Source organism: Calonectris borealis, chromosome 8 (assembly GCF_964195595.1).
Source record: "Calonectris borealis chromosome 8, bCalBor7.hap1.2, whole genome shotgun sequence".
Classification (NCBI taxonomy): domain Eukaryota; kingdom Metazoa; phylum Chordata; class Aves; order Procellariiformes; family Procellariidae; genus Calonectris; species Calonectris borealis.
Window position 1 is genome coordinate 1,895,040 of NC_134319.1, and position 18,814 is coordinate 1,913,853.

At 46.2% G+C, this 18,814-nt stretch overlaps 1 protein-coding gene across 1 annotated transcript in view; it reads left to right on the forward strand.

Moving 5' to 3' along the window:
* Positions 1-3,867: 3,867 nt before the first annotated feature.
* WLS (Wnt ligand secretion mediator) overlaps positions 3,868-18,814 on the forward strand; it is a 38,231-nt gene continuing 23,284 nt past the window's right edge. The window contains exon 1 of the mRNA XM_075155543.1: positions 3,868-4,125. Coding sequence (XP_075011644.1) covers positions 4,020-4,125 — 106 coding nt within the window. The 5' untranslated portion in view covers positions 3,868-4,019. The remainder of the gene's footprint in view (positions 4,126-18,814) is intronic.

Consider the following 18,814-nt stretch of genomic DNA (forward strand, 5'->3'; position numbering starts at 1 on the left):
AATCCCCAAGGCCTGTTGTTGTGTTGCATGCTATATTGTAAATAAAGTAGACAAGTACAAACAAGAGTTCAAAAGATTATATCTGGTGGTAGATGACCATGATTTAATCAGCTTTTTGTCCACTGCTATACTTTGTATTTTACATATGGGGTCAGAGTTTGCTGTTGTGCTGGTATAAATATCAATGCTACTAATATTTTAAAAAAACTTGCCTCTGTAAGGCAAAAATGAAGCAGCTCAATGCAGCAACATAAGTCCAAATAAGCGTAGCGGGGGTTTTGATTTTGGGGTGGTTTGAGTTGTTTTGCGGTTTTTTTAGCTTTCTAAAGCTAGAAGTTATTATTATGATCATGTCATTTGACTTCCTAATCCAGATCATAGATGTTCCTCTGTCAAGCCTTTCTGTTATATTTGTAGCATATGTCCTCTTACAGTTGTGTTTGGAAAACACCTCTAAATTCTAGTATATTTTTTTTCAAATTACTTCTATTAACTGTCCAATTGAAATGAGACAACAGAGGAGAAAAAATACCAAAACTTTCAGAGAGTTTGATCTCTGCGCAAACTGAGCATCGAAAGAAAGTTTTCTCAAAACTTTTGCAGTAACTTGTAGCATAGACATGTAGCACCAAAAATTAGGAGCTTGTGGAAAACCCACTGAGCTCTTACCTACATCTTTAGGCAGCTAAACCTCTTTGAAAATCTGGGCTCTAGGCCCAATCCTGCAAAGAGTTCTCTGTGAAAGACTCCTCCTCCTGCCTGGGGCTGACTGTACGATAGCTATTTTAATAGCTGAGGCTTTCAAAACAGCCTAAAGCAGTCAGGAAAAAATAATGTAATAAGTGGCAAGTAGATGAGTTCCCAGGTGATTGATTCTGGAGACCTTACATAGACAGAAATTGTGCTTTGTAAACAGCTGACAAGCAATGGCTAGAGATGTACTTTGTAATATGCTTTGGGCTGGTTTCTCTCTCGTGTGTGGTCACTTTCTGGCAAAAGAGAGGTCCCAACTCACTAGGGTATGTGCTCTATAAGCCCTTTGGACGCATGTCAAAAGACACATGTGATTAATATCTCTAAACTTTGTGATATTAAAGATGTTGGAATGTAGTAGAAATGGAAAGTGCCTTATAAATGTGAAGTATTGTTTCCTGTGTTTTTGTTATTTTACTTTTTTCACTTAAGATTCTTTTATTATGGCAGGATCTTAGCTCTACCTCTTACATTTAGTGGCACTCGTGGCTCCAAAGATGTTCAGTCATATAGATCCCTGCATTTGGATAACCGTGGAACCTCGAAGGGTGGCCTGGACTTGTAAGAGACTCTCCTTGTCAGTGGTGATAATAGACTGTAAGGGAACCAACATAATTGAAAAGCTTGTGCCATTTCCAACAGAGAAAATAGCAAAAGTCGTCACTCAGAATCAAGATTAAGTGTTAGACATCCTAAAAATTAATATTAGATATTTCAAAATAAGCCTTTTTAATAGCAATTGTTCTATGTGGAATTTCTTTTGAAATTTCAGTATAAAGTATTTGGTATTTTAAGTCTTTAATTGTCTTGGCAAAAAGCCACTAACAGGCTTTGATTTTTGGAAGCACGTCTGTGTGAATGATCCTAGTGGGTTCATAATGGGTACAAAGGACTTGTCCATTAAGAGCTATTTTTAACAATGAAGTCATAACTGTAATGTAAAAGGAAAGCTAAAACTAAACTAAGAAAAAGTTAAATTTGCAATATTCTGAAAGATTAAGCTGTCCCACAGTCACAAAATATCTAAAGTTATCCCTGACACCTATATTCCAACTTACATTATTAGCCTGATGTTTGGAGGAAGAGAATTTGTTAGCTCTGCAAATCAAGAAGAGATCACAGAACTAAAACACAAAAGTAGCACGAGCTTGGTTTCATTTAGTTTTTCAAGATCAACTTTGGAAGCCAAACATTTAGTGCTAGAAAACCAGCATAAGCATTTGGGGATCACTTCTGCAATCCTTTTCAGATGGATTCTGTCGTATCCAGGGTCTTGATCATAGTATCACATCTTATTACATCATCCAAAATACCTCATTATATTGTTGGTTGGCCTCCAGCATGACGTCTTTGCATGTCTCTGGCACCCTGAGGGTCCGATGCATTAAATGCTCCTTTGAATGCACTGAACCTGGCGGGCTGGGTTCTAGACTCAGGAGGGGAATTTGCCTGCTTTGCTGAGGTTGCCAGCAGTGGTCCTTTTTCTGGTCAGGAAAAGGTGCAAAAGAAGCAAGTTAGTGGCAGTGACCGAGGCCTGATCTTGGGCAGGGGCACGAACCCTGCCCCTTTCTGAAGGGGACCTCTTCCTCAACATCTATCAACAAAACGCCAAGTACATACAGTACTTGCGCTCACCTCCTTGCGTTGACTATACGCTGTATGGTCAAGGTCTGGATAACCTTTCCCATAGTCTTTCCTTACAAGTCAAACCCTATGCCCTCTGCTTCTCTACCCTTCCTTGAATTTCTAGATCCATTTTTGATGCTTCTACCTGTATCACTGTAACGCACAAAGCTCCCATTAGGCTAGGCAAGGCAAATAAGCACACAGATGATGTCTGTATCCTGAACAAACTGAATACGTTGCCGGAAGCCTGGTAGGTTTGACTGTGTGGGGCTACCACATTGCATTGCCAACACTTCTGCAATCTTACTATGATTTCTGTTGGGTTTTTTTGCATTTGTTTCTTCTAAACTTTTTTTCTTGTCACTGACTCTTTGGTTCAGATTAATATTGGTTTGTGCCTCTAAATATTTGACCCATCTTTCATTTTGACAGTTCCTGTCTGTATTTTTGCCACCAGTTGTTTCCTTTCATGGCTTATTTGTCCTCAAGGAGTGTTTTCAGCAACTCCCTGTCTAGTTTCAGTTGTACACAGCGGTATTCTGTATTCTTCACGGCACGCCTAACAGGGCGGCACAGCACGGATCCGTGTGGTCTCCCATGAATAGCTGGAAGGCGCTAATGCTAAAAAACAGAGATGATGGCAGGAGGTAGCGAACTCATTCCGGGTCACGTACGGGAACGTGCGAGTGGACAGACGGTCCCTGACCAGGAGGCAAGCGTCTTCCAGGGAGCGGGACTGGTACGCAGCATCCGTGCTGCCGAGCGCTCCCGACCCTCGCCTAGGATTTGGAGAGAAACGATCAAAACTCAGAAAATGAGTTTTGGAGAGAAACGATCAAAACTCACGCATGCTTTGCGTGACCTACCGAGGTTAATCAAAGCAGCGCTAAGGGAAGGACAAAGCATTGCCTCGGAGCTACGGGGACGAGAGGAAACCGGAGAAAATGTAATAGCGCGTTTCAGCTGAGATGGAAACCCTCCTGCCTGCTCGTGGCCGGGGGGCGAGCCGCCCGCCCCCCGCGTCCTGCCTAAATTTCTTGTCACGAAGGCGTCGCGTAAACCTTCCTTCAGGCGCCAAGCAGCCGAGGCGTTCACCTGCAGCGCTGGTGTTGGTCGAGAAAGGCAAGCTGCATCTCCCTCCCCGGCCCACGGCCGCTGCCTGCCCTGCGGCGGGGGGGGGGGGAGCACCGAGCGGGACGGCGGCGGCCGCGGCCCCCTCTGGAGAAAGCGCGGGAAGGACCGGGCCCGGCGGCACCGAGCGGGACGGCGGCGGCCGCGGCCCCCTCTGAAGAAAGCGCGGGAAGGGCCGGGCCCTGCGGCGAGGGGGGGGGCACCGAGCGGGACGGCGGCGGCCGCGGCCCCCTGTGGAGAAAGCGCGGGAGGGGCCGGGCCCGGCGGCGGGGCTGAGGGACCGGGGAGGGGCGGCGGAGGCGGCATCATGTGACCCGCCGCCAGCTCCTTTAAAGCAGCCACATGCAGCCCGGCAGCGGCCACAATCACGGCTGGCGGCGGCGGAGCGGGAGCCGGCTGCCGGCTGGCCCGGGCAATCAGTGCGGAGCCTGCCCGCCCATCCCCGAGCCGCCTTCCCCCGGCACCCCCCCCACCCCGGTCGGGGAGCGGGGGGCTAGCGCCGGGCGAAGATGGCTGGGGCCATCATCGAGAACATGAGCACCAAAAAGCTGTGCATCGTCGGGGGGATCCTGCTGGTTTTCCAAGTCATCGCCTTTCTGGTGGGAGGTCTGATCGGTGAGTGCCGAAGGTGCAAACTTTCTCTTCCTCCTCTCCTCGCTCGTGTTGTTTAGCTACTTGTTACAGTATCGCTGACTCGCTCCTATGATCTAATTAGCCCTGCTATTGTAGTTAAGAAAACACAGCTCCCTGGGCCTCTTTGTGCACATTTCACTCTAGTGCCTGCAAGAAAAGAAGGGGCAGAGAAAAGTTTTTTTGGCCTGCTTTCAGTCTGTACTTAAAGAAAGAGGAAGGGGGGGGGGAAACAAAAAATCTTCAGTATGGCGACTGATCGCGCAGGGAAGCCTTGCATTGCAAAGTTGCTTTTTTTTTAAAAAAAAAAAAAGAATTTTTTAAAAATTCTTCCTCCGCTCTTTTTCGTACCTCTGCCCCTCCCTGTTTCTCGGCCTCCGAACCCACGGCAGCAGGAAACCTCACCGCTTGCGGTGATGATAACAAAAAAAAATTAAAAAAAAAAAAAAAAGAAAAGGAAAAAAAGGAAAATTAATGGGGGCTGCTCCGGGCGAGGCCAGGACTGTGTTTGTGGTCTGTGGGGTGCGGTGGGTGCGTTTTGGGGGCTGCCCGGCCCCGCTCCCCCCGCGCTGCCGCACTCGCGCTTTTGTCCGGGGTCGTTTCTCCTGGGGACCCCCCCCGCCCGGGGACCCCCCTCCCCGGCCCCGATCTGGCGATTGAAACGGGCTGGGGTTTATTTCTGCTCACGGAAAACCCGGGTGGCTGCGGGGGGGGGGGGGGGGCCCTTAAGCTCCCCCCACCCCCCCACCCGTGCTCCTTGTCCCCCCGCGCCCAGCCATGGGGGACGGGCACGTCCCCCCCACTCGCGTTTGAAGCGTTCCGGGTGGCACCCAGCCTTCCCCACGCCGGCGGGTCAGCCCGGCTTTCCGCACGCAAACGTCCTCGCCTTAAAACTTTTAAGCCCAGATTGCGTTTATTTCTTAATTAGCTGGCGGGGAGCGGTCACCAATTCCCGGGGAAGCACCGGCGTGGGACGTGACCCTTTGGGGTCCTTCATCCCTCTGCTGCGGGGGCTTTGATTTTTGCCTGGGGAAGGAGCTGGGGGATGGAAGGAGAAAGATGGAGGAGAGCAGGGGTTTGGGGCAGTCCCTTGATTTTTTTTTTTTTTTTTTTTTTTTTTTTTTTTACTAGAAAGCAGCTGAGTTATGCGCCGGCTCCTTGTAATGATCGTCGTATATATCTGGCCACTTTGGCGATTTCCAGTGTTTGGTCAGGGCTGTGCTGCCCTGCGGAGGAATTCCCGGCCCAAACTTTCCCCTTCTCCCTCAAGCAAGAGCTGGCTCACCCAGGGATTTATTCCCTTTCCTCTGGTGCAGGCTCCTATTCGGGAATTTTCAGATTTTCAGTAGCGACTGTGGATAACTGAAGTCGCATTGCTCTGAAAGGGCATCGGGAAAATTTGTTGCACTTCTTATTTGGGAGAATAAAGTTGGACTGTTCTCGCGGTGGTCTTTATTTGAGAGATATTGAAGAAATATCTACAGCCATTCCTCAGAAAGCAGATTTGGTGTTCCTGATGCACATTAGGACATTTGTAGTCTCTCTAATTATCTGTTCTTAAGAGCCATAGAAATTCTACTAAATATAATTTTCAAAAACTTTAGTTTCCCTCATTCTCTTGCTTCAATTCCTCATCTTTGCTTAATCCCAAAGGAGTCAGTGGCAAACATTGAATTAAAACCCAGTTTTTCTAGTCTTGTGGGCCTGAACCAACACTGAAGATTATCAGGATTGGCTTTTTTCCCTTCCTTCCCCGCCCCCCCACCCCACCCCCCCACCCCCCCCCCCCCAAGAGCTGGTTCAAGAGCAGGTTACTGAACCCGTTGCTGATTCATTAGATAAAATGTCTTGGCCTGTGTTGTGCAGAGAAGCCGGACTCTGCGTTCATCTTAAAAGTGTTTTTCTAGCAGCTTCTCGCTTCTAAGCTTAAAAAAATAAGTTTCTTGTACAAAAGGAAGGCGTTGATCAGAAAGCCCTGTTTCTGTTGTCATCTGGGGACAAGTGTGATAAACAGATATGTTTATGTTTAGCTTTACAGGGAATAAACAGAAATGTTTCTGTTCAGGTTTGTAGGGATTGGGAGATGAAAGGACTTAGGTGCTCTTAGCTCAGTCTTCCACCTTGCCTGTTCCCTGCCTTGCCAGCTGCTGCGGCCGGGCACCCATGGCGGGGGCCCCGTCCTGGGTGGGGGGCCCAAGCTGATCCTGGGGCTGGAAAGCCGTGTGGGCAGGTCTGCCGGGCAGGGCCCGCTGCGGCCGAGCAGCTCTCTGCCAACGGAGACAGCGATTCGGGGCTGAGTGTCAACATCTTGCACAAACTCAGAGTAACTTCATACTGCTGGAGTAAGTGCATCTTCTATCTGCGGGCGAGCCCTGGGGGGTTATTGTGGGCAAACTTTCTTTAATTGCTGGAAAACCCCACTTCTGATCTTCTAACAGATAAAACTGCACTAATCAATCACCCAAACTGGTTTTTCCTCTGCAGTATTTACTACTTCTGATACATTCAAGGAGTTAGGAGGCTCATCCCCCTCTTTGCTCTGGTGGCTGTGGGGCAGCTGTGCTGATGGGCTCCCAGTGCTCCCAGCCAGCCAAGGTGTAATGGTGGCTGTGAAATAACTGTAAGTCCTTACGTGTAAACTAGGTGTCGTCCCCAACATCTGGCACAGCGACACACAAGCAGGGCATCGCACCCCAGGGGTCTGCATGAAACTCTTCCCAGGAATTAGCCCTGGAGCATGCCTTGCCGTTGGGGTCTCCCCATGTCCCTGGAAGCTCTGAGCCAGTGGCTTGTGACCGATCCCTTGGACCGCAGCTCGGGGTCCTTGTCCCTTTAGTTAGTCCCTAGCACGTGGCGTTTTCTAAGAGGCATCTGGTGAGAAATGGGTCGGTGGCTGGTGTTCTTCTGCAGCATGCCTGGAGATGGCGGGTGGGGAGCAAAGTGGTGCTACGAGTGCTCAAACTGCCGATAGCTCTGGCAGCAATGACACGGGGCTGCTGCTCTTCAGAGGTGTGACACAAGGTGGGATGGGAGCTGGGGTGTCACTGAAATAGTGTTCCTGGTCTGGTTTGATCCAGCGCACCAAAGAGACACCAAGAATCTAGTTATTTTAGTTTATTCAGGTCTAGACAAACCAAAATATGTACACAACTGGAACACAGCTACAAAGCTAAACCAGCCTTTCCTTTAGCAGTCAGTTAGGTCATATTTCAAAACAATGACTAAGTGCTCTATTTTAACAGATTACTTGTGCAAGTCCAAAATACACAAATGCAACGCATTGGTACCTGATACGACAGTGACGACAAAGCTTCATTTTTCTGAAATTGGGGTTTTCTGCCAGTGGTGGTTCTCTAGCTAGTTTTTGAATAGTCAACTGCGTAATGTCTGAGTTTTAATATGGCTTGCGCATTTCCAACAGCTCTTTTATTTAGAAGCAGGAGTCTTATCAGCTCTCATGTGGATTTTGCTTAGAACTGTATGTTGGCAAAGCATGAGATGTATACGTATGGGAGTCATTCTCTTACTGGGGTGAAGCTCCTGAGGCAGTCTGAGGGAGCTTTGCAAAGCTAGGGAGTGAGAAAACGCCTCAAAGGAGAATTTTATTGAGCCGTTTTGTCATGCTACAGCAATGAACTGTTGGCTCCAGACAACTGGGACTGTCACTGCTTCAAACCGTCCTGTTTTCAAACCCTGCAGAATTTCTGGTGTCTGCTCCGTTCCATGGTAAACATCTTGTTTAAAGGTTACGCTTCTGGATTGTGTGTGTTATGTGTTCAGTTAGGATGTATCTACTAGATAAAACAAGATCCATAAAATTTGTCATAATAAAACCTCGTCTTCACTACCCTGCTATGAGTGATAGCATACATATATTATAAGAGAATGGGATCAAACAGGAATGTTTTCTGTTATCATTCAAGGTGGCATTAGTGTTTGTGAGAAATTAGGCTAATGCTAATTTACAGTCATGCTGGCATTCCCAGGAGCCCTCGCATGCTATGCATATGTATGCTCTGCCTTTTCAATATACAGTGTGGGTTCAGCCAGTTACCTGGCATCCTGGCTGTCTCCAGGGGTGCCACCAGGCTCATACAGGCTTTGAGTTGTGCTAACCAGCACGTGGAGCCAGGTTAGCTGGTGACAGCCTTGGACTTGGTGTGAGGAACAAACCTCCCCACAGCTGGACCAGCTGCAGCATCTGCCTGGCCGTGCTTGTTACTGGGAGCTTTGACCAGGGCGTTCCGACGGAGGTCACACCACAACAGCTGCTCTAGGGCCAAAGGCGAGATAGGACACCTTGTCCTCTCCTTCTGACTGCTGGCCAGGTGGTAGAAATTTTGTGTGTATGGAAATCTGACTTGACTCTAGTGTGGGTTTAATGCCTCTTGGTTTTCTTTAAACCAAAGCTTTTGGTTACAGATTATCTTCCTCTGTATACCTTGTGAGAAGGTGTTGATGGTATCCCTCTTTCTGATTTCCTTTGCATCCTGGAATTCTTTTATCTATACAGTATTTTAAAAAGGAAAAAAAAAAAGGAAAGAAAGAACACAGACTTTACTGCTCAAATCTGTCCAGAGTGCGTGGAGATAGCAGGATGTTCTGTGTTAATCAAGTCCCAAAGTGTGGGGCACTTTTCATAATGCTCCGTAGCTCTGCAGCTCCCATGCAGTACTGGAGAAGGCAGAGCCTCCTGGGTGCTCCTGGCACCCAGGCAGGGTTTCATGCATCTCGGTGGGCTTTGTGCTGCCGCCTGATCACCGCAAAAGCTGGGCAGACGTACAAACCTGCAGCCTCTGACTCTGGCACGCTCGCTGGTTTGTTGTTAAGCTCGCTTGTGCTTCACTGAATGGTCTGGTCTGTTCTACCAACCGGGGGTCAAGAAATTACCCCACATTCTCTGTGGCTTTCTCTCTCCATTACTTTAGTCAAGCAAAGCAATGTGCTCTTGCCCCTGGTTTTTCAGTATGGTGGGAGGCTGTAGAAAAGAGCAAAGCTGCTGGGCAGATGGGCAGGCTGAAATGGAGGAAATTGGACAACAGAGCTCTGTGCAGCAATATCCCTGCTTCAAAACTGTGATTTTTTTGTTCCGTTAGACAAGTTATTGAAAAGACAATTTTGCAATAGCTTATTTTATGTGAGTTACTTCTAGGACTACAAGGACGCCTTGTCCCAAGTCACAGATTATCTTGGTTTCAGTTCAAACGAGCCGACTGAATGCAGGAGAACCTCTCTGTAGTGAAGACGAAGTCCAGAAGCAGGAATACATACAGTTAAGTACAGAAAGTCTGGTGCCCAACCGTACACTTTACAAATTTAACTGATTGGAAAAGTGGAGGTATTTATTTAGCACATGAGTCTTCTGGGACGAGGGGGATGCATTTAAGAAGGTGCAGGTTCACTGCTCCCTTGCCGCGGCTTAAGGTTGAAAAAACAGAATTGTTTTGACTGGAGCAAATAAAACTCTTACTTGTGTGTCTCGCCCAGAGAGATAATGAGTCATGTGTATAAATGGCTGAGCAGCTATCAACAATTCCAGTTCATTATCTAAATGTCTGATTTGGCTCCTGAGCAGAGAGTTTCCAGGATTTAATTTTCTTTCCTGGGATTTCATTACCTTCTTAGGGCTGAACTGATCTTTTGACAGGAGAGGCACTCTGATTTCTAAGGTATGTGGATGCAGCCTGTTAGGGAAGAGTATCTGTGGGCTCCAGGACAAAGACCATTTTTATGTGCCTGACTTTCTTTCCTCGCTGGCCTCTCCAGAAGATGGGCAAGCTGTGCTGAATAGGTCGGTGCTGTACCGTGGACATGAATGCCAATAGACTCCTCTGTATAGGCACATTCCTTTAGTGCTGCAGCCTTGGCAGAAGCACTGGGAGCTGATGAAAAAGCAGACATGAAAGGTCATGTCTATTTAGTTTAGGGCTGCTCAATTCTTCTTTTTAAGAGCTGTAACTGTAGCTGAATGGGCAAATGTGCCAGAAACTGAGAGTTCCCAGGCAGAAACGTCCGTGCTGGGGGCCTGAGGAGCAGGCAGTGAGGCTGTAAATCCTCCGAGGCACTAGTTTTTTGCTCTTCTCACAGTTGCATCACTTCCAAACTGCAGTTAACCTGGGAGAGATGCATCAGGGAAACTCTGTGCCTTGTAGTTTATGTAAAGAGGACGGTCCTCTTGCTGCTCCTCTTTTCTTTGGTGTTTATATTAACTAAACACGCTTGGTTTTAAACATGACCTGAGCACTTACCAAGCGGTGGTCGTGCTGTCTCTCTGCGCTTTGCGAGGGATAATGATTAAACAGGAAGTCTTTTTGTTAGTAAATAACATTTATGGTCTTTGAAGTTCAAGTTACAACTCTCCGATAGCCTTGGAAAGCCTTTGAAGGGCACGAGGTGTCCATCTGCCCCAGCACTGCCTGCTGCTGGCCCCAGCCTGGGGATCTGATCTCTCCTATTCAAATGCAGATGAAATTCTTTACGTATCCGAGTATTGGCGGCTTCATGGTATCTTGTTATCAGTAGTAGTCAACTTGGAGAGTTTCAGGCTGTCACTCAGGAGAAAAGCTGCTGGATAACGTCGGGTCATACTGCTATTTTAGACCTCTGTTTGCATGGATTTAATATCTTGGCTGGGCGTAGCAGGAAATGCATTGCATCTGAGTCAAAAATTGATAAAGGACAACTTGGAAGAAGATCAAACTGTCTGTGGCAATTAGTAAATCAGTTCTACCTTTTTTTTTCTTTTAAATAAAATATTTTTGAATATATATATTTCTGCATTTATGGAACTCGTACTGCTAATGCTCACTTCATTTGCATTTGTTGCTGCTGTTGCATGCATATATGAATCATGGAGGTCATTCATCCAGTTCTCCAGCAAATATACTTGTACTCCACTGCCTCATAAGGTTTTCTTGCTTTGTGACTTGCCTGGGGCTGAGGGAATAATCCTGTATCTGTGAGAGCAAGATTGTTCCCCAGAAGCCCTTTGGTTGGTTTCGGTGGCAGCAGCCTTGCAGGGACTCCTGTTCCCACAGCAGGGATCCCGACTGCACTTTCAGGTTTAAAGGCTCTTGGCACAGCTGCTCCTGTGGCTCTTTGAGACCTGACTTACTGAAGAAAATCTCCAGTTTGTGCTGCTCTAAAGAGGCTGTGCTGCATGGACAACTTTTCTGCTAGCACAGCCCAAAGCTGCAAAAGTAGCACTGAAGAACAAACCTTGAGCAAAAAAACCAACCACTCCCCCCAACACATATACACATACATATCTCTAGATACTGCATGGTTGTAGGAAGCTGAGAAAGCATAGAAATTCCTCAAAACCACAGTAAGACTGTGCTGCTGGCTGTAGTGCTTGGTTGGGGCCCTCCAAAATCCTGGCAGCTCATGTCCCACCCCTGTCTATTAAGATGGCAGAGGTCTGGGCTGCCCTCTGTGCCACCAAATGTCATCTTCCATCCAGCCGTACTCTGAACTGGGTCAGGACTCCCATCGCCCTCCAAACGAGGGGGAAAAGCCAGAACTGCCCAAACCAACACTATCACTAGAGGAGGTACGTGCACGGTCCAGTCCTGGCTTGTTCTTCACATCCAAAGCAGGAGACCTGGATGCAGAACACGAACATGGGTCAGCATCTCCCGAACTAGGCTTTGGTGGTTTGGACAGATTGATTTTCATGGTCTGAAACAAAAAAGACAGAGAAACCAGTAGCATTGAAAAATATATTGCAGACAACGGAAATAAGGGTGTTCAGCTACAATATTGTGTCTGGCAACTCCCACTGTAAATAGGGATGGAAATGGTGCCCTGGGGCTTTAAAGGACTATGGTCTTGGTAAAGCTTGAAGTCAAATGATAAGAAAGAAATACCTTTCCCAAGGGGAGTGGGCTTCTAGTAGGTAGTGGGTTTTTTTTGTTTTTGTTTGTTTTTTAAAAGATGAATTAGATGACTTAAAAGTACAGTGATTCTGCATATAAAAGCTGCTTCAGTGTTCAGAAGAAGGCTTTCACATAGCTTGTGAAATAGTAACTAGTAATGAAAAATAGTGATTTAAAGACTGCGTTAGTGGTCACTCTCATTAACATATTAAACTGGTAGCATCGAGGTCAGGAAAGAGGGAGGTAGAAAAGAAAACTTTCATGCTGCAATAGGTATATATTTATAAGTAATAAGTATATATAATGTTATTCAGGTTCTTGCTGTTCTAGTTGGAAAAGCCCAGTCTGTCCGGTGATAAATTAGCTTGTTTATTCCTATCCTGCTGTTGGTTAGTGTAATGAAGCAGAAGTCCATTGTGTGTGCTCATTGGGTAGTGATGGCTCTGCACAGAAGGGGGTAATTGAGTAGAAAAGCAGAATGCTCCTGGTGCATGGGAGAAGTTAACACCACATGAGGTCAGTAGGATTCAAGCTTTAATCAATGTAGACACAGTGCAATTGAGATTTTCTAAAGGGCTTGTTTATAGTGCGAGAGCAAGGGTCAGTAGTTAATTTGAAATGCTGTAGGTGTTCTAGATGAGAAGGTACAAAATATATATCATAGAGGTAAGTATTCAAGTGGGAGAAGAGAGGGGATGTTATTCTTGTAACTGGGCTGAATGCCTTGTTTGAAGGAGTATGGAGGAGGGAAGAGGGAAGGAATTGAGGGTTTATCACAGGAACTTTTTAAAGATCTACTTAATTTATTGAAATTAATAAACTGAGTGATGGTGGCTTTTATGCAAATCTAGGCATATGTAATATTGCAAAATGAAAATATTGAAAAATTGAGCTCACTTATCTCAATAGTAATTTTTTTTTTTTTTTTAACCTAAAGAGTTAAGTCTAAATACAGTGAAACAGTTGGTGGTTTGTTGTGTTTTTTTTTTTTTTTTGCTCTGAGGAATGGTTCCTAGGTAAGCCCCTTTACAGGTAGGATCTTATTTTCTGCTTTTCTTCTCAGAAAAGAAAAGGGCAATGAATGCTGACATGTTAATGGAGATAGATTGCTTCAAGGACAGTATAGCTGAAACTAAAGGAAAGCTACTTATTGCTGTATTAGAGAGATGTTAAAGCGTTACCAGCTTAACCCCCGTCAAGGTTTGAACTAGGGCTTCAAGAATAAAAAAAAAAAGTTCTACAGCTGCTCAGTGCTATTTGCTAGCATCTTTCAGGGTAAGTCCAGTGGGCTACAAATCGTGCTGCAGTTTGTCTAAATGAGTCTCTCTTCCATTTGCCCTCGCCCATCCCCACACACCATCACTACTATGCTTTGCAGGAGCGGTAAGCCCAAGAGATGGGTAGGAACAAGTTTTGCTTGTGGCACAAAGATGTGAAAGGGTATTTATTAAAGATTGATAGCCATTCGGAGAAAGTAGGCTTTATTTTCTTCTTTCTTGAAACCATTAGGTCTTTAACTTGGGTTTTTTTGGTAGAAATTTGACAGTGAAATGTCATTTTTCTCATGTTTGAAGATTCATTAAAGGTTCATTGCCACCAAAAAGTTTCCTTTCTCTACAGTTTTTTGCTCTCTCTTTTTGTATTCTACCTCAACTAAGCTTTGGGCCCCTAAGTTTTCTGTAGGGGCAGCCGAGCATCAGCTGTAAATGCACCCAAACAGTGGAGGGGAGTGAGTTGGGTGGGGAAGAGCAGAAACATCTGTAGGGGTGAGGGAAGAGCAGGACCTGGGACACAGCACACAGGAGAACGGGGAGCTCTGGGGAAAACCAGCTGTGACTTTTCCGAGACTAAAAGTGAACTGCGTTGGCGGTCGCGTTGTGTCACATCCATACGAGGTGCTTGGTGGCAAACGCTCTCATGCAATCACCAAATACGTGGATTGTAAATGCAGTTGCTGCTTGGCGTGGGGAGGCTTCACGCGTGCAGGCGAGAGCAGGATTTCCCAATGCCTCTCTCGATCCAGTATAGGATTTCACAGAATGGTAAGATTTTGTAAGTCCGATCTCCTGGGTTATAGAAACAGCATTAAAAACTGTTTTGAAGAATGAAATGTGGCTATTTGATATAGGGCAAAGATTCAGGGCATTCGGAGGAGAGAGTGAAGGAAGTGGCGACTATAAATCTGAAGAAGTGGAAAATATGCTCATTGGGACTGGTGTGTGCACATGATCCAGCTGGCAGTAATCTCTACTCAACTTTGACTGCTATATAGTAACTTAATATTTAGTCTGTATGTGAAGTGATAAAAATGGGGATGGGGGGACAGCAAGAGCAGCACACCAGCATCCCAGGAGCAGTAACCACCTTCAAGACCTGGTGGGATAAGGCCCTGGGCGCTGTTCTCTGACCTCCTGGCTGACCCTGCTGTGAACAGGAGGTTGGACGAGAGACCCCCCGAGGTCCCGTCCCACCCAATGGTTCCTCAGTGTCAAATGGTGCCATTCCCTTTGAATGGGTTCATTTTTAATAGGCTGTCCAGGGAAGCATAATTCTGTAATATGAAGCTCTAGCTTTTGTTTGAAAAACTATGTTAACAAAATCAAGGTTGGGATGCCGTGACTAATTATTTATGCTTGTATTTTTTTTACTTTCCTTTTTAAGTACCCAAGCTAGGAGGGTTAAGTCTCAACTAAAACTTTTGCCAACTCCCTCACCCCCCATTTCATTTAGTTGGCCACATCATTGCACTCATCTTGAACGGAATTAAAACTTTCCGTTCTGAGGATTTCCCAAAGCCAGACTTGAGAGCGTGGTGGTAAGCAGGATCTAACCTAGTGGCTCAAGAAAGCAAGACACAAGTGACGGACAGTCCTGGATACTTCAGAGTACCCTGCTCTTTACCAGTTCGCTGGGTATTTGGGCAGGATGCTCAGTTTCTTCAGCAAATACTGTGGGATTTTGCTATGGAGAATATAGGGGAGCAGAAGCAGCATTGGATGGCTCGGAGTGTCTCATGTCTCGGCCGTGTGATGAATCACTTCAGCTGTTTGCCTCTGCTCAGACTCTGTTTAGTCTAAGTGAAGTGAAAGAATTTGGACTCCAGTTGAGATGTAGGAGAGAAGTCCTCTGTATCTTGGCAATGAGGATGGTCACCAGTGCTGAGAAACCACATCATGATATCTCTTGCAGAATCAGGTCATAAGATCTTTGATCTCTCTGACCAGTAGATGTGAGGTATGCTGAGATGTGTCCTTCAACTCCTCTTATTTGGAGTTATTCTATAACATTGTCGTGTTCTTAGCTTCAGGTGAAACACCGCTACCGATTTCAACATGAGACTGAGTAGTTTTGGAGTTGAAGGCAATTCAACTTCTGTCCATCCCCCCCCGCACTAAATGTCTCTCTTCTTTTTAACTGCTGCTGTTTCTGGGGACATAGCTTGAGAAAATCCATATGCTTGAGCCAATGTACCATTGGCTATATGCTACTTTCAGTATGAAAAGTCTCACTGAAAGCCTTGTTGGAAATTATATGCAAGAGTTGCTTCAATCTGTAAGACGTAGCTGAAATGGCTTTGCAAGTTCATCAGAAGTCCTCCCCGGGAAGCAGTGACCATGCTGCTGAAAGCACCTGGCTCTCCGGGGGCTCGCTGGCTGAAGCTGCTGCAAGGAGCCGTGCTTCTGTGGCAGGGAACGGCAGGGTCTGCTGTGACCCATGTAATTTGGGATAACCCTGGGGCTTTTGCAGTGAACCAGGCACCTCCAAAGCCTCTTCTGGAGGAGATGGACCAGGCGGCTTCCCCACTCCCCAGCAGCATATGGGCCGGCTGTGCCAGCTGATTGCTGCATACCTTTAAGGCAAGTGTGTTTATAGCATATATGCAAACAAGCTTCTGAAAGGGTAAACTATATTCACTCCCCAAAATAGTATGAAAACCAGTGAACTGCAAAAGACAGGTTGTTCTGTTGGTTTTATTTTCATGTCTGTGCTTGCCTGGGTTTTTAAGGAGGATTTAATGAAGGTTTGTCCCGTTGGAGCTAAGGAGGGCTCTGTTGGTGACAGTCACCTCCTGCCCGCTTCCCACGGGCGCAGGCACACCGGCTCCTTGGAGATCATGGCTGTTGCTCTGAAAGCGTTTGCTGTGAATCATCCTGTCTCTAAACTTGTCTGTGGGAAGTTTTTTCTCTTAAGTAGGGGGGTTGGAAGTATCCACCGACAGTGCTAGCAGCTCCGCTGGCCTCGTGCCTACGGCTTTCGGCATCCAGCACTGCTGAGGTTGAACCCCTTGGAGTGAGGGGTTCAGCCCGACGCCTGCTCACAGCCCCTGGAGCCAGGGCACCTTCCCGGGGGCTCCCCCGGCAGTCCCGACCCAAGCTCACAGGCCTGGCTCCTGGTTGAGCTGGCTCCCCTGACCAGCTTCTGCAAAACCCTCCTGATAAAAGCCCTGCTCCTCGGTTACCCTGCTCACCCTCCAAATGGTACCTGCATTACTGCAGCGCTTCTCGTCACAGCGAGCAGACTGGAGCATGGGCTGAGGCTTATCCACTGTATTATGCACAAACGGCTATTTAATTATTTACAGGCTGACATATATCATTTAATATATAAAGCTGAACCATCTACCAGCCCACAGGCAGAATAACTGAAAGCAGCCTGCTTGGCACCATGTTTTAACTGAAATCCCTCGATGCTAGCTTTGTTTTGCATAGCACTTTGTAATGCTGTTAGTTGACTTGGCTGCAGTTTCACGAAGCATTTTTTTCCACTTGGTTCAACACTCACTTGAATTTAATGGGACTGGAGCCAAACAAGTAATGCAAGCCAAGTGCCGACGTTTGTTTGGTGTGCAGTTCCCGACAAGGAATATATATAGTAATTGTCTCTTGCTCCTCAAAGCTGTAACTTTGGCAGAGGGGATACTTGAGCTAGCATGCCAAGTATTTAAAATCATAATCAGTCAGTGATGAAAACATGTATTTATGGCTATAATGAGTTGCATCAAAGCAAGAAACATTTGTCTCTGTAGAACTAACAATGTCTCTTAATTCAGAAATGCCTACTTTTAAATAGCACAAAGATCTGTCAAAGTTAAAGCTCTGAGAGCTTGGCCTGAATATCTGGCTTATTTCACAACAATATTCCTAATATTCACTTACAGCTGCAGTTTTAGCCACGGTTACTAGGTTCTGCATTGAGGCATGATGAAAGAACGTTGCACCGTTTTATGCACTTATGGCAAGTCATTAAAGCATTCTGTAATCCTGGACTTGCAGCTAGGTTTTTTGCTTGTTTGTTGAATGCCTTATTTTATTCTATTTTGCTGTTTCTTTCTGGCATATCAATGATTTGTTCTTTTTTGGGGCTGCTGTAGCATATGAGCTTTCTGTGGTTCCTGGACTGCTGGATACAGCAAGGGTTTGAGATGCAGCAGTGCTATGTATCTGTGATGCACTTAGGCTGTGGATTGATAGTGAGAGCAGGCATGAATCTGGAAGTATTCCTGCTTAAGCAAATCCCTTTCCTTTTAGGCTACCCTTTATGCCAGCATCACTGCTACTTTTCAGCTAGAAGAAACTTATTGCTGTCAAAAAATCGGAAAAAATGCAGTTTATAAACAACTGCTTTTTAATAACTTCCTCCCGACTTGCACGTTGAGTCATCTCTCCCCTGCCTGTAGGAAGGAGTACGGATGTCATCTTTCTAACGAGGTGGCACGTTAGTGAAGATGCTACGCAGGGCTCCTGGCTCGGATCCCAAAAAGCAATAGAGCTGCTGTTGTGATGCTGCGTCCAAATGACGAGTGAGCCAGGTCTGAATCATCTGGGTGTGTAGCGCGTGCGGATGTCGGCGTGCTGAGCCTGCCCAGACCTCGCGCTGCTCGGGAACCCTGAGCTGGCTCTGCCCTGGACGGGGCTGGGGGGGTTGTTGCTCAGTTTGGCTTTGTTTTTTCTCATTTGAAATACTTGCAGTTCGTAGGTAGGGTGTTATTGCTTGCTGCTGGAGTTTTTTGGCAGGCTGTGATCTGTTTGGGAAGTCCTGGACCATCTGTCAGAATGAGGACGGTGACAATGTGAAAATAGCCTTCTGCAGGAGCCCGCGGGCTGGCCGGCTTATCCGCAATTTTACATGACTGCCTCGACGACTTTTCTCTGGAGACTTGACATTAAGTCATCTGTTATTCTATATGCCTGGATATCTGTTATTCTACATGCTACTTCTGTTTTAACTCATAGTATAGGAACATTTCAATGCCTATCACTTGCATTAGAGCGTTTTTACATTGTTAGGTTAAATTTGCACTTTAAATTTTGAATTTCAAGCCCTATTTTCATTTTTAAAAAGGCTGGATAGTTTGGGCGTTTTCACAAGAAACTTGTATTACATAACTTTAATTTCTTCAAATCCTTGTGAAAACAGAAACTAAGTAAAAAACTCTTTAACAGCTTAAAAAGAAAGAGTTAACCTGCTCCATCTGCTTCCCAAAAGCTGTGAAGCTGGAAGGAATTCATTACAGCATGTCCAGTGGTACCTTCCTGGTAATACTTCAGAAAATAGGACAGTTCTGGTTTAATTGCAGTGAAATGTATTGGACATTAAAATGTGTTGAGCTGGCTGTTGTGCAAAAAAATACTACTTTCTATGATAAAAGGGCATAGATCCATAAGGGACAGGGGAATTTTTGACCTTCTGGGCACTGGACTTTCTGACCCATGGAAGCCCTTCTGATCATACTGGGGAGATGAGGAACTGGAGCATCTCCAGCTCTGCTCGCCTCCCTGGTTTGCCAGTTCTGTGAT